The sequence below is a fragment of the Dendrobates tinctorius genome, unplaced genomic scaffold, assembly GCF_039654945.1.
Source record: "Dendrobates tinctorius isolate UK_male_01 unplaced genomic scaffold, ASM3965494v1 ptg000108l, whole genome shotgun sequence".
NCBI classification, from domain to species: domain Eukaryota; kingdom Metazoa; phylum Chordata; class Amphibia; order Anura; family Dendrobatidae; genus Dendrobates; species Dendrobates tinctorius.
In genome coordinates, this window is record NW_027361776.1 from 5,089,784 (window position 1) to 5,104,236 (window position 14,453).

Here is a 14,453-nt window from a genome sequence, read left to right on the forward strand (position 1 = left end):
AGCACACCCTCCATCATTTGCAGCCACCTCCATCATTTCTAGCACACCCTCCTCCATCATTTGCAGCACCTCCTCCATCATTTGCAGCACCCCCTCCATCATTTCCAGGCCTGCTCCATCATTTGCAGCCCCCTCTATCATTTGCAGCACCCCCTCCATCATTTCCAGCACCCCCTCCATAATTTGCAGCCCCCTCCATAATTTGCAGCCCCCTCCATCATTTCCAGCACCTCCTCCATCATTTCCAGCCCCCTCCATCATTTGCAGCACCTCCTCCATCATTTGCAGCACCTCCTCCATCATTTCTAGCACCTCCTCCATCATTTCCAGCACCTCCTCCATCATTTGCAGCCCCCTCCATCATTTGCAGCACCCCCTCCATTATTTGCAGCACCTCCTCCATCATTTCCAGCACCCCCTCCATCATTTCCAGCACCCCCTCCATCATTTCCAGCACCCCCTCCATCATTTGCAGCCCCCTCCATCATTTCCAACACCTCCTCCATCATTTGCAGCCCCCTCCATCATTTCCAGCACCTCCTCCATCATTTGCAGCACCTCCTCCATCATTTGCAGCCCCCTCCATCATTTGCAGCCCCCTCCATCATTTCCAGCACCTCCTCCATCATTTCCAGCACCTCCTCCATCATTTGCAGCGCCCCCTCCATCATTTGCAGCCCCCTCCATCATTTGCAGCCCCCTCCATCATTTGCAGCACCTCCTCTATCATTTGCAGCACCCCCTCCATCATTTCCAGCACCCCCTCATCATTTGCTCTGCACCCCCCTCCATCATTTGCAGCCTCCTCCATCATTTCCAGCACCCCCTCCATCATTTGCAGCCCCCTCCATCATTTCCAGCACCTCCTCCATCATTTGCAGCACCCCCTCCATCATTTGCAGCCCCCTCCATCATTTCTAGCACACCCTCCATCATTTCTAGCACACCCTCCATCATTTGCAGCCCCCTCCTCCATCATTTGCAGCACCTCCTCTATCATTTGCAGCACCCCCTCCATCATTTCCAGGCCTGCTCCATCATTTGCAGCCCCCTCTATCATTTGCAGCACCCCCTCCATCATTTCCAGCACCCCCTCCATCATTTCCAGCACCCCCTCCATCATTTGCAGGCCCCTCCATCATTATCTCTGCATCCCCCTCCATCATTTGCAGCACCTCCTCTATCATTTCCAGGCCTGCTCCATCATTTGCAGCCTCCTCCATCATTTCCAGCACCCCCTCCATCATTTCCAGCACCCCCTCCATCATTTCCAGCACCCCCTCCATCATTTGCAGGCCCCTCCATCATCGGCAGCTCACCTCCATCATTTGCAGCCCCCTCACCCATTTAATTCATTTGATAAAGAAAAAAAAAAACGTTTTTCATACTTACCTCACCAGTGATCCCCAGCAGGCACAGCTGCAGCTCCTCTTGTCATGGCAGACGCTGTACCTAGAAGGAGCCCGCCATACATTGTTATCACTTTCAGCAGTGAATCACCTAGACTGTATGGGCTGTAGTCAGGACCTGCAAAGAGCCCCTACATTCTAGCTACAGCCATGTCACATGACCAGAAGTCCAGGGAGGGCGGAGGGAGAGAGTCGGAGCTGCGCAGCTGTCAAGGTATGACAGCTATGCACAGCTCAGAGAAAGCTGCGGCCCGACGTGTGCGCCTGAGGGAGCGGCCCGGGGGGCATATGCCTCCCTGCCACCCGGCCCTGCCCGCCCCTGCACAGAGTGCAAACTTCGCAACATGATTGTACGTGTGGCAGTGGTCTGGGAGAAGCTGCTCAGTTAAGTAGGCATTGCAATTAACCGGGCTAGTGAACACCTGAGACAGCCAACGCCTCCCAGTGACAGACTGGCTAGTCGAGCTGTCAATCAACACACTAATAGCTCAGCACACCCCTGTACCAGATTGGATGGCCATGCTGTCCATCAAAGTACTGACAGCTTCAGCATGCCCCTGTACTGCATTGGACGGCCGAGCTGTCAGTAACTGCATCCCAACTGCTTTGTTAACTCTTTACAACCTCCTGATAGCAGAACTTAATGAGTCCATCACTTTATGCAGAAATACACCTCTCTAATGTACTGAATTCTAAGGTACATTACCTGCAAAGGGAAACACTGTGCAAACATAAGGAGGTAACTGCCAGCTCTGCTGCATCTTAACGGCATATATAAAACAACTTTGGGGCATTACAAGTGCATTGTGGGCTTTTTGGTATCTACAAATAAATATTTTTACCTGATTCCTGCGTTATTGTATGAGGTTTAGACCTGTATGTGCATAGCTACGGTTATTTACACGGTGTCTATAAGCTATGATGGTTTTAGTGCAGTATCTTGTTTATTCAGCACACATAAAAGTCTAGAGTGATCACGGCTGAGATTTTCTGCTGAAGTTGCTCACACAGTGTTTCAAATTTAACATGATGATGGCAGAGTGCTCCAAAAAATTAGTAAATTTTTAAATCGCTGATAGTAAGGCCTAAATGACAACTGCTCACTGAAATACCGGTGTAAATTGTTTATGACACAGTCATAAAAATGTGCTTTCGTGATTTTCAGTTGTTTGCAGAAATTATCATGGGAACTTGGTGTTTTAAAGTATGGAAAAATGAAGGCTTATGGGCGATCTTATTACAACATACAAATATATGAGGAACAGGTACAGAGATCTTTCTAATTACCTTTATTACACCTAGGCCTACGATGGTGACAAGGTGCATCCTCTATGTCTAGAGGAAAGAAGTTTTAATCATAGTCACAGATGGCAATTCTTTACTGTAAGAGCAGAGAATATGTAATTCTGCTGCATGATTTTGTAATGGTTGATTCACTACAAGAGTTCAAGGAGGGCCTGGATGCTTTCTCCATGACGCTTTCCCAGATAACTGGTGAGATCCCGCACTAAAAATGCTTACTGAATAAGTGTAGGTATTTTCCACTAGTACTTTGCAGCTAGTGCTGTATGCACTTTAGAGCAGGGGTGGGGAATCTCTTGCCCCCGGGCCACTTACGACCCTCGATGACCTCTTATCCGGCCCTCGGGCAGATTCTCAGGGACTGCAGTGCTTTGGCAGGGAGTTGTACTTTGATTGCCACCAGCTCATTAATTTCTTCTTACTATGTGAGCACACACACGCAGTGTTCACTACTGAACACTGAGGATCATGCAATGAAAGATTACATCCTGACACTAGTGTCAGAGTCAGGATGTACTTTTGGGTGGAGTTTGTACGGTCCCCGAAGGATGGTATAAATATCGAAATGGCCCTTGGCAGAAAAAAGATTCCCCACCCCTGCTTTAGAGGCTAGTGAAGTGACAGTCAGATACAAAAGGGCTGTGGTCCTGAAATGGAGCATATTTTATAAACAGAATTCATTTTGTGATTTTAGAAATAATCATTTACTTTTCGCCTGCATTATTAGGACTGTTTAGTTTGGAGTGCTTTCTGATTCTTGCTATGGGGCTGTGATTTTTTAATTTACACATCATGTATATACACTACTCAAAATATAAAGGGAACACTCAAACAACAAAATATAATCTCAATTACACTTTTGTGAAACCTGTCTTGTTATGAAGCAACACTGATTGTGAATCAATATCTCCTGCTGTTGTGCAAATGGAACAGACAACAGGCAGAAATGATAGGCAATTAGCAAGACAACCACTATAAAGGAATGGTTCTGCAGGTAGCAACCACAGACATTTAGCTGTTCTCATCCTTTTTGGCTCTTGTTTTGGTCACTTTTTCATTTTGTCATTGCTCTCACCCCTAGAGGTACAGTACAGTAGCATGAAGCACTGTTTCCAAGCCAAAGAAGTTGCTAAGGTAGTGCAGCTCATCCAGGTTGGCACATCAATGAGAGCTGTGGCAAGAAGGATAGCTGTCTGTCAGCACAGTGTCCAGAGCATGGAGCAGATACCAGGATGTCTCCTGGTACCAGATACCAGGATGTCTCCATTACACCATTCTACGTGGAGGGGGCCGTAGGAGGGCAACAACCCAGCAGCAGGACTGCTACCTTCTTCTTTTTACAAGACGGAACAAGTGGAGCAATACTAGAGCCCTACTCCATGGGAGTGGTATGAGGGCCCGACGTCCACAAGTGGATGTTGAATTACAACCCAACACTATACAGAGCAATTGGTATTTACCAGAGAACACCAAGATTGGCAAATTTGACATTGGTGCCCTGTGCTCTTCATGGATGAAAGCAAGCTCACACTGAGCACATGTGACAGATGTGACAGAGTCTGGAGACTCTGTGGAGAATCTTCTGCTGCCTGCAACATCCTCCAGGATGACCATTTTGGCAGAGGGTCAGTAATGGTGTGGGGAGGCATGTGCTATCCAGAGGTACCCTGACTGCCATTAGGCACCGGGATGAGATCCTCAGACCCATTGTGAGACAATATGCGAATGCACTATGTACTGGGTCCCTTCTAATGCTTGACAATGCTAGGCCTCGTGTGACTGAAGTGTGTCAGCAGTTTATGCATATGCATCCGCTGCCTCATCAGAACCATGCCCAGACATTGTAGAGAGATCATACAGGAACGTGGAGGCCACACACACTTCTGAGCATCATTTCCTTGTATTGAGGAATTTCCACTGAAGTTAGATAAGCCTTTAATTTGATTTTCCACTTTGATTTTGAGGATCATTCCAAATCCAGACCTCAATGGGATATAAATTTTGATTTACATTGATCATTTTTAGGTTTTATTGTTCTCAATGCATTCCACTATGTAATGAATAAAGATTAATGGTTTGCACCTTGTGGTGAACCGTCTGTATTTTAGCTTCCCAATGATGTGATAAACCACAGTTAATTTATGTTTTAAGGTGGGGGGGAATCACTTTTTCACACAGTTCCCTGTAGGTTTGCATTTCTTTTTTCCTTATTAAAAAAACCTTCATTTAAAAACTACATTTTATGTTTGCTTGTGTTGTCTTTGTCTAATATTGATATTTCTTTGGTGATCTGAAACATTTAAGTGTGACAAACATGCAAAAGAATAAGAAATCAGGAAGGGGACAAACACAACTGTGTTTATATTATACAAAAAGAGTGTATTTGTATAAAGCACATAAACAATACAGTAGTTAAAGACTATATTTTTATTTCAAGTAATAAAATCCCAAAGGTGTAGGTTGTTATACTGTAGATGGAACAGATGGCCGGCTACCTTTAAATTTCCCTGTATAATTGTTAATCAAGAAACAACTCAAGGGTATACACACAAAGAGCTAATGATACTGCAATTAACATAACTATCTAGGCAGGCAAAATGCACATTGTGCATGAGATCATTATAATAAAAATCCTATCTTTATGTCATACAAGTGGAAATGTAAGATATTACACTGAGCCCTGGCGGCTCATATAAGTGAGGAAGACGAGATGTACCTGTCCATTTTCACATTCTTGACTTTCAGTCAGTTCATACGGAGGTGCCACAAAATGCAGTTTGGATCTTGGGAAGCCGGGAATTATATTGCTCAGTTGAAATCCAAATATCACCAGCCAGCTTTGCACATCTGCAGAATGGACATAAAATATAATTGTCACTTAGTTTGTATATCTGCATATGATGAGGTGCTGTTTTATAGATTTTATAGTCGGAGCTTTAGCGTCAGGGGAAGCTATTATCACTAGCTGCGTTCTTTCAGCTAATTTTGCATTGAATGGATGTGTTCAACAGGAAGTTGCTGAACTGTTAGACAGGAAAATACTAACTTACCAACCAAGTGAAATATTTTATTTCACAAACCTTTTTTATTTTTTCTTATAGGAAAACACAGAAGTTGCACAATAGTTATTTTTTTTCTATGCTAGTAGCCAACAACATAGCCTGATCTTAAAGCACACCTCCAGATACAAGTACCCTTAGTTGATAGGTTATGAGAAGCCTGTATTCAGCACAAACCATTTGTACTTGATTATCACTAGTGTCACATACTCATGTTTGTACTTAAGCTGGTCCATTTCTTAGGGAGTTGTACCCATCAAAAATCTATGTGTGACTAGGAATGTCATAAAGATACACATGCATATGCATTCATAGCAAAAGCTTCTTGTTGCACATTATAAGGGGTATTGGGTTATTACATGCACAACATTTACAGGAAAGGTGATAAATGAGTGATTGCTGAAACTTCCCTTATTTATGAGAATGAGGTCCCAAAATCTCCTGTGTGAATGAAGCATTACTGTGCATATATGACCACTGTTTCATTAATTATATAATTCCAATACGATATTTAATAAAGCAGGGGACATTAATGTCTTATTCAAATAGGTGACCTTTAGACCCCTTTCTTGTGACTTGTGGGGATTCCACTAGTTGGACTCAAGTTGATCATACATTTATTACCTATCCTATGTTGTTTACAGGATACCCCTGATTTCTCTCTTACTCATGCACATAGTTGGAAATTAGTATATTTCTTGCTAAAAAACAAGGAAGATCCATTCTTTCTCTGCATGGATCAATTTATGAATTAGTTTTAAGACTAACACGAAATAAAAAATCTCTCTGCCTACAATATATAGTCACCTTTGGCAAACCAGCTCCCCCACATTTTTATTTGTGTTGTAGTGTGTGGTTCTTTGAGGGATCACAATTCACCAGTAGGTCCTCAAGGGGCCAGCAAGTCAGCACTATAGATAACCATCCACCTTAGCAGCCAATTGTCAGACTCACTCGACTGACGGTCATCAAGGGCATGTGTAAACTGCAAGGAGTTTGTATGTTCTCCCCGTGTTTGCGTGGGTTTCCTCTGGGTATTCCGGGTTCCTCCCACACTCCAAAGACACACTGATAGGTAATGTAGAGTGTGAGCCCCATTGGGGACAGTGTTGATAATGTTCATAAAGTGTTGAGAAAATGAAGGGGGTTATTTAAGTCACTAAAATAAATAAAAAAACACGTGATGAGATGTAACTAGTGGAGTTGAGGGGACAGTGGGGATTTCTGAAGGCAAGTACTGGTATACAACATTTAGGGCAGAGTGAGATGCATTAAATATTAGCTGTGATTCATTTATTTGGTAACCAACAATTATAGTGCACATTGCTGCCATCTTTGAGATAAGCAAGTGTAAAAAGACTTCAGCCATATTGTAATGACTTTTTGGACATGATTTACATATACGTGAATTAGAAGCGGACTATGGCTTTATATATTTATTTCTTTCCTCACTTAAGTAGCACCAGTAATTCCACAGGGCTTTACAGACTTCAGTTGGTATAATAGGTAATGGAACACAGCCCCAAATAGTTAAATGCAGACAAAAAACATCTCTGTTACATGCTGATGAGTACCAATCTGAAACACAAGGTGAAAGTGTAGAACGAGGTGGACTAAACATTCCCATCTTCCATAAGACCTGATATATATTAATGTCAAGTTCTGAGTTTAATTGCTAGTTAGATTGGAACAAATTACACAGCAGATACTACTTCATCTGAACACTTGTAGCGCCATGATGTGATCTGTGACCTCCTTAAAGAAGTAAAATTCTAATACAATTTTAGATCATAATTTTAAAGGATCTTACTTATGTCCACATAAGTACGGTAATTTAACATGACTAGTGTTGAGCATTCCGATACCGCAAGTATCGGGTATCGGCCGATATTCACTGTATCGGATTTCCGATACTGAGTTCCGATACTTTTTGCATATCGAATACCGGATTCGGAAGTTCCCATAATGCTATAAGCCAGTTTGACTTGATTCAGCCAATGACAATCCTCAGAAGTGTGGGCACATCCTGTTAGGCATGTAGGCATGTTAACTAATGGCATGGCTGTGATTGGCTGCTGAAATGATGTCATGATGCACTATAAAAGCCGCCATTTCTGGTTCACTCTGCTGTGAGTTCAGTTAGGGACAGGCTGCTGTTCAAGACTCTGAGGGACAGTTAGACATAGCGATTTTCACAAACATAGTGTGCTTTACCCAGGCTACATAATCCATCACTATAGCTTTCTTTTGCCTTGCAGCAGTGTTCACAGCTGTCTGCAAGGTCTGTGTGAGTGCAGCTCACGCTGAGTAGTGTGTCCTGCAGCCACGTCTGGTTGTAGGCCGCTCAGCGTGTGTCTCTGCCTCATACATATTTTTCTTTTTTTGCTGCTCATTTTTTATTCTCCTATTAGTGTGCACTGTGCATCCATCTGTATCCATATACGTTGGTTGCAAACACTATAGGAGTAGACAGCGGAGCCTCTCTGCAGCCTTTCAGTGCTAGTGCCCAGTTTGCTGCACTCTTCACGGCTGTCTGAGAGGTCTCTGTGTGTGAGTGCAGCTCACGTTGAGTAGTGTGTCCTACAGCTACGTCTGGTTGTAGGCCGCTCTGTGTGCGTTACTGCCTCACACATATTTTTCTTTTATTGCAGCTCATTTTTTATTCTCCTATTAGTGTGCATCCATCTGTATCCATATACGGTGGTTGCAAACACTATAGGAGTAGACAGCGGAGCCTTTATGCAGCCTTTCAGTGCTAGTGCCCACTTATCTGCACTGTTTACGGCTGTCTGAGAGGTCTCTGTGTGTGAGTGCAGCTCACGCTGAGTAGTGTGTCCTGCAGCTACGTCTGGTTGTAGGCCGCTCAGCGTGCATCACTGCCTCACACATATTTTTCTTCTATTGCAGCTCATTTTTTATTCTCCTATTAGTGTGCATCCATCCGTATCCATCTACATTGGTTGGTTGCAAACACTATATAGGAGTAGATAGAGGAGCCTTTTTTCTGGCTTGTGCCCTTCAGCTGCAGCTAGATTAGTATTACCCTATTTTTTGGAGCCTCATCTTTTGCATTGTAGGTTACCTTCCTGCATTGTAATAGCTCCAAAAAGTTTGTGATACTATCGCTCTCAAATCTTTGGTCACATCCTTTTAGTTTTTTTGAAAAAAACAAAAACAAAATAAAGTTCACCAAACACTCCATTTGACAGTTGTGTAGGCCACATTAGCGCATATTAAAGTGTAGTCCACACAAACACATCATAAAATTAGTGTTTCTTATACCTGTTACCAGCTGTTCAGGAATAAGCACACTAAGCCCCCCGTTTGTACTTTTCTGCCTATCTTTATCAGTCTACCAAGATGAAGAAGGCAGGGAGTAAGGCACGTGGGCGTGGGGTTTCAGCAGGGAGAGGACGTGGGGATTCTGCAGGGAGAGGACGTGGGGATTCTGTGCCTGCTGCGGGCACCAGTGAGTCAGCATCCCCTGTTATGAATGAGTCACCGTAGGAGGCAAAAACAGAAATACTAGCTAAGTCCAGAAAACCAGAGAAGTTGGCAGCTATCGGATTGCAGACCCCTGAACCTAACAACAACAACTAGCAGTAGCCGTGGGGGGTTCCTATGGTGCCCTAGACCCCTCAATCACAGCCGGAGAACTACATAGCATAAAGACAGAAAGGGAAATCTAAACAGCCCCAGAGCAGACCCCAAAGCAATAGGCAGCCCCCAACATATAATGACGGTGAAGCAAGATGAAAAAACACTCACACAGATAGAAAGATAGGCTGAGCAAATGATGGGGCCCAAGCTAACTAAATAGGACAGAATAGAAAAGCTGCTGTCTGCAATCCGCCAAAACCCTCTCAAAAACAAGAGCCAACAGACTGATAGGGAAAAAAGCCCTGAAGACGCTAGGCTTCAAAAAGACTATATCAGTACTCAGGTATTATCTGAAGACAGAGCAAAAAGGAATTCAGCTCACCCAGCAGGGAAAGGCAGAAATCCAGAAAAACAAGGCAAAACAAAACCAAAACAGAAATGCAAAAAGTAGAGCAGAAAACTTAGCTTTTGAGGAGCAGGAATCAGACTGGTCTCCAAGAATCCCTCAGAGTAATCACCCGCAAGGCAGAAGGGCGTCGGCTGCCTTATATCCAGTCAGCAATCCCAGTCACCCAGTCATCATCATTCTGCTCAGGTGCTTTGTAATCAGCCTCACTACCTTCCTTCACCAGAAGAGGGAGTTCATCAGACCTCAATGGTGAAGGGGAAAATGAACTCACAACAATCCCCCAGTTTTAGCAGGCAACAGTCCTTTATGCGCAGCTTTGTAGGACCTCGCCGTACCCCACTACTGCGGGAGGAACAAATTGAAGCCGTTGTCGGATGGATGGCAGTTAACGCATCGACTTCAATGACTTCCACGTTCTCTCAGGGCCAGAGCACTGAAGAGCAACCATCTGTCTCTTCACCACCTGCCAAAGTGCCCAGGCAGTCAGAGAGCCCTGGACAGGAGCCATCACAGTCTCTACTTCTGTTCTCTGAATCTGTTGGCTTGGAAAGAGGGGGCCAGCCAAGCAGCATTCAAGAATGTGAAGAAGAGGGAGTATGCAGTGATGCGCAACTTCTTTGTCCCTCTGAATCTGAAGAGGTGGGTGGGCCAGTGCCTATGGTCAGCACACCTCAGTACGCATCAGATGATGAGGAGACTCAAGTGCCACTTTCTGGTGCATACGGTGCTGGCGAGACAACCCAGGAGAAGCAGGTGTTTGAAGAGGGGAGTGTAGATGATGAGGTCCTTGATCCATCATGGCGTGAGGAACAGGAAGGTGGTGGGAGCAGCTCTGAGGAAGAGATTCCCCGAACGGACAAAACAGGAGGGAGAGGGAGGGGGCAGACTTGGTTGCCTGTAGCCTCCACTTCGGCACCCGTTAGGAGCATTCCTCTTCCAAAATCCAAAACGGGCGCTCCCAAGACTTGCAGTGTGAGGTCCTTTTTTGACACAGTTGCAGATGACATTAGCTTTGTCAAAAGCAAGCTGTGTCATCAGAAAGTCAAAAGAGGGAAAAATGTCAGCAACCTCAATACCACAAATATGTGGAAACATGTGCGGTCCAAGCACGAGCTGGAGTTACACAGACACACTGAAGACATAGGCCAACGTACAGCACCACCTACCACCTCTTCAGCTCGTGTTGGGGCCTCTTCCTCCAGCTCACACACAGCTGGTTCGGCTTCCTCACAGGATCGCCAAGGAAGAACCTCTGGCACTGTTGTCTGGATACCCAGTGACATTCCACCCACAGCACCACATTCCCAGTCATCCTCACACTCCCAGGCCACTCTACAGCCATCGGTAGCACAGGCATGGGATAAAAGGCGGCCATACTCGGCAAACCATCCCCGAGCACAGGCTCTGAATGCTGGCATTGCCAAACTACTGGCCCTTGAAATGCTGTCATTCAGGCTGGTGGAGACTGACACCTTCCGGAACTTCATGGCATTGGCAGTCCCACAATACACCGTGCCCAGCCGCTTTTATTTCAGCAGGCATGCCGTCCCTGCCCTGCAAAAGCATGTGGAGGGAAAAATAAAATATGCGCTACTAAATGCCATCAGTAGCAAGGTCCACCTGACCACCGATGCGTGGACCAGTAACCATGGACAGGGACGATACCTTTCCCTCACTGCCCATTAGGTCAATGTTGTGGAGCCGGGTACAGATCTGGAGAGTGGCGCTGTACGTGTTCTGCCAACTCCACGGATTGCAGGAATCCAGTCTGTACACATTGACTCCTCCTACTCAAGTTCCTCAGAAACAGAGCTGCAGGAGCCTGTTTCGACCGATATGAGCACAGCCGTGGCCAAACGTCAACAGGCCGTACTGAAATTAATTTCTTTGGGGAATTGAAGCCACACAGTGCAGGAGCTCTGGAATGCCATGAAGCAGGAGAGCGACGTGTCGTTAGTGCCAGCGAATCTCCAGCCATCCAGCCAGGCTTGGTAGTGTGTGACAATGGGCGAAATCTGGTGGCAGCTCTGGGTCTAGGCAACCTCACTCACTTCCCATGTCTGGCACATGTGCTCAACTTGGTCGTGCAGAGCTTTCTGAGGGACTATCCGGATCTTGATGCACTGCTGCACAAGGTCCGCATAGAGTGCGCTCACTTGCGGCGTTCCAGCACGGCAAGATCGCGCCTTGCTGCCCTGCAGCACCGATTATGCCTTCCGGAACATCGCATCATATGTGACCTACCCACCAGGTGGAATTCAACGTTACATATGTTGGAGCAGTTGTGTGAGCAGCAGGCAGCAGTCATGGAGTACCAGCTGCATCAGGCGCAAACAAGTCGCACTGTGCGATGGTCACACTTCAGCACCACTGAGTGAGACTCTATGAAGGACATCTGCCTCGTTTTGCGTGCCTTCGATGATTCCACACGGATGGCGAGTGCAGATGATGCACTGGTCAGCATGAATGTCCCCCTTATCTGCCTGCTTCAAAAAACACTGCAAGCACTAAGGGATGAGGTTTCGGAAGGGGTGGAGGATGAGGAGTCACAAATGCAATCTGCTTCTGGACAATCTGCGCTACGTGGTTCCTCACAAAGGCCTAGGCAGGGGACACGTTGTGAGGAGGATGAGGAGGAGTCAATGGAGGAGGAAGACATCTCTCCAGAGGAGGGAGGTACACAATGCTCTAGTCAGTATGTACAGCGAGGGTTGGGTGATGCAGAGCAGGCAGAGATGACGACTCAAGCAGGGGACAGCGTTTCTTTGGCAGTTGGGAGTCTGCAGCACATGGCTGATTTCATGCTGCAGTGCCTGAGCAACGACCGCCGCATCGCCCACATTCTCAACACGGCTGATTATTGGGTGTACACCCTCCTAGATCCTCGCTACCGGGACAACTTACAAAGCCTCATACCACCGTTGAACCGGGAGCGTAAAATGCGGGAGTACCAAGACACACTGGTGCAGTCCATCATGTTCTCCATTCCACCCGACAGCAGTGCTGCTAGTGCTTTACAAAGCAGCTCTGTGCGTCGAGGCAGTGGAGGAAGCTCTGCACAAAGAGGGAGCAGAGGCAGCGCCTCAGCACAAGGCAAGACCAGTATGGCCCAAATGTGGCAAAGTTTTGTGTGTCCGCCACAATTGTCTACACCATCGCAGACGGCTCCAGTCAGCAAGAGGCAACGCTTCCGTCAGATGGTGACAGACTACATGTCTTGCCCTGTCAGTGTACTCCCAGATGGCTCTTCCCCCTTCAAGTTTTGGGTCTCTAAGCTGGATACATGGCCAGAGCTTAGCCAGTATGCATTGGAGGTGCTGGCTTACCCTGCTGCCAGTGTATTATCGGAACGTGTCTTTAGTGCCGCAGGTGGTGTACTAACAGACCGTCGCATGTGACTATCCTCCGATAACGTTGACCGGCTTACTTTTCTGAAAATGAACAAGGCCTGGATCTCGCCAGTCCTCTTCCAGAATAAATAATTGGTTGGCAACAGTATCCAGGTCTCCTGTTGTGTTCATGTTTCTACCACCTGAACTGTAATCCCTGGGCTTCAACACAGCCAGTTGTCGCTCAGAAGTGCCATCTGCACAGAGAAAAACACTAGCTCCTGTGTTAATGGGGTTCAGTAACGCCAGCTGCTCCCCTGCTGTGTGGACGGCAAAGTCTCCTGCTCCCTCCACATTCGAACTACTACTGATTTTTAACAGTGCTCCACTTAGGCCTCTGGCTCCACTGTCTCTAGTATTTCCCCTGGCCTCCAACCCCGCCAGTTGCTGCTCTGAGGTGGTGGGGTTGGAGGCCAGGGGGTAGTGGGAATGTGGACAGAGCAGGAGACCTTGCCGGACACACATCAGGGGATCAACTGACGTGACTGAGCCCCAGTAACACAGGAACAAGTGTGGATTGTGCAGACGCCACTTCAGAGCAGTAACTGGCGGGCTTGGAGGCCAGGGGAAATACTAGAGACAGTGGAGCCAGAGGCCATAGTGGAGCACGGCTACAATCAGTAGTAGTCTACAACCTAGATAAAACTTGCTGCAAGTTGGCCTCCGCCTGCTGCATGATTGATCCTGGGCTTCAACACAGCCAGTTGTCGCTCGGAAGTGCTGTCCGCACAGAGAAAAACACTAGCTCCTGTGTTAGTGGGGTTCAGTAACGCCAGCTGCTCCCCTGCTGGGTGGACGGCAAAGTCTCCAGCTCCCTCCACATTGACACAACATCCGATTTTCTACTTGTTCCAAGTAGGCCTCAGCCTGCTCCATGCTTGATCCTGGGCTCCAACAAGGCCAGTTGGTGTTCAGAAGTGCCGTCTTCACAGAGAAAAACACACTAGCTCCTGTGTTAATGGGTTCAGTAACGTCAGCTGTTCCCCTGCTGTGTGGACGGCAATATCTCCTGCTCCCTCCAAAATCACACTACATCTTATTTACTACTTGCTCCAAGTAGGCCTCAGCCTGCTCCATGATTGATCCTGGGCTTCAACACAGCCAGTTGTTGCTCGGAAGTGCCGTCCGCACAGATAAAAACACTCGCTCCTGTGTTAGTGGGGTTCAGTAATGCCAGCTGCTCCCCTGCTGTGTGGACGGCAAAGTCTCCTGCTCCATCCACATTCAAACTACAACTGATTTTTAACCCTGCTCCACTTAGGCCTCTGGCTCCACTGTCTCTAGT

General features: G+C 46.6%; 1 protein-coding gene across 3 annotated transcripts in view; it reads right to left on the reverse strand.

Annotated features, from left to right (window-relative positions):
- The window catches only part of TENM2 (teneurin transmembrane protein 2), a 6,300,157-nt gene that overhangs the window by 34,926 nt on the left and 6,250,778 nt on the right, over positions 1 to 14,453 (reverse strand). For all 3 annotated transcript variants that reach the window (XM_073589482.1, XM_073589484.1, XM_073589485.1), the window contains one exon: positions 5,428 to 5,558. In XM_073589482.1, the coding sequence (XP_073445583.1) occupies positions 5,428 to 5,558 (131 nt within the window). The remainder of the gene's footprint in view (positions 1 to 5,427; positions 5,559 to 14,453) is intronic.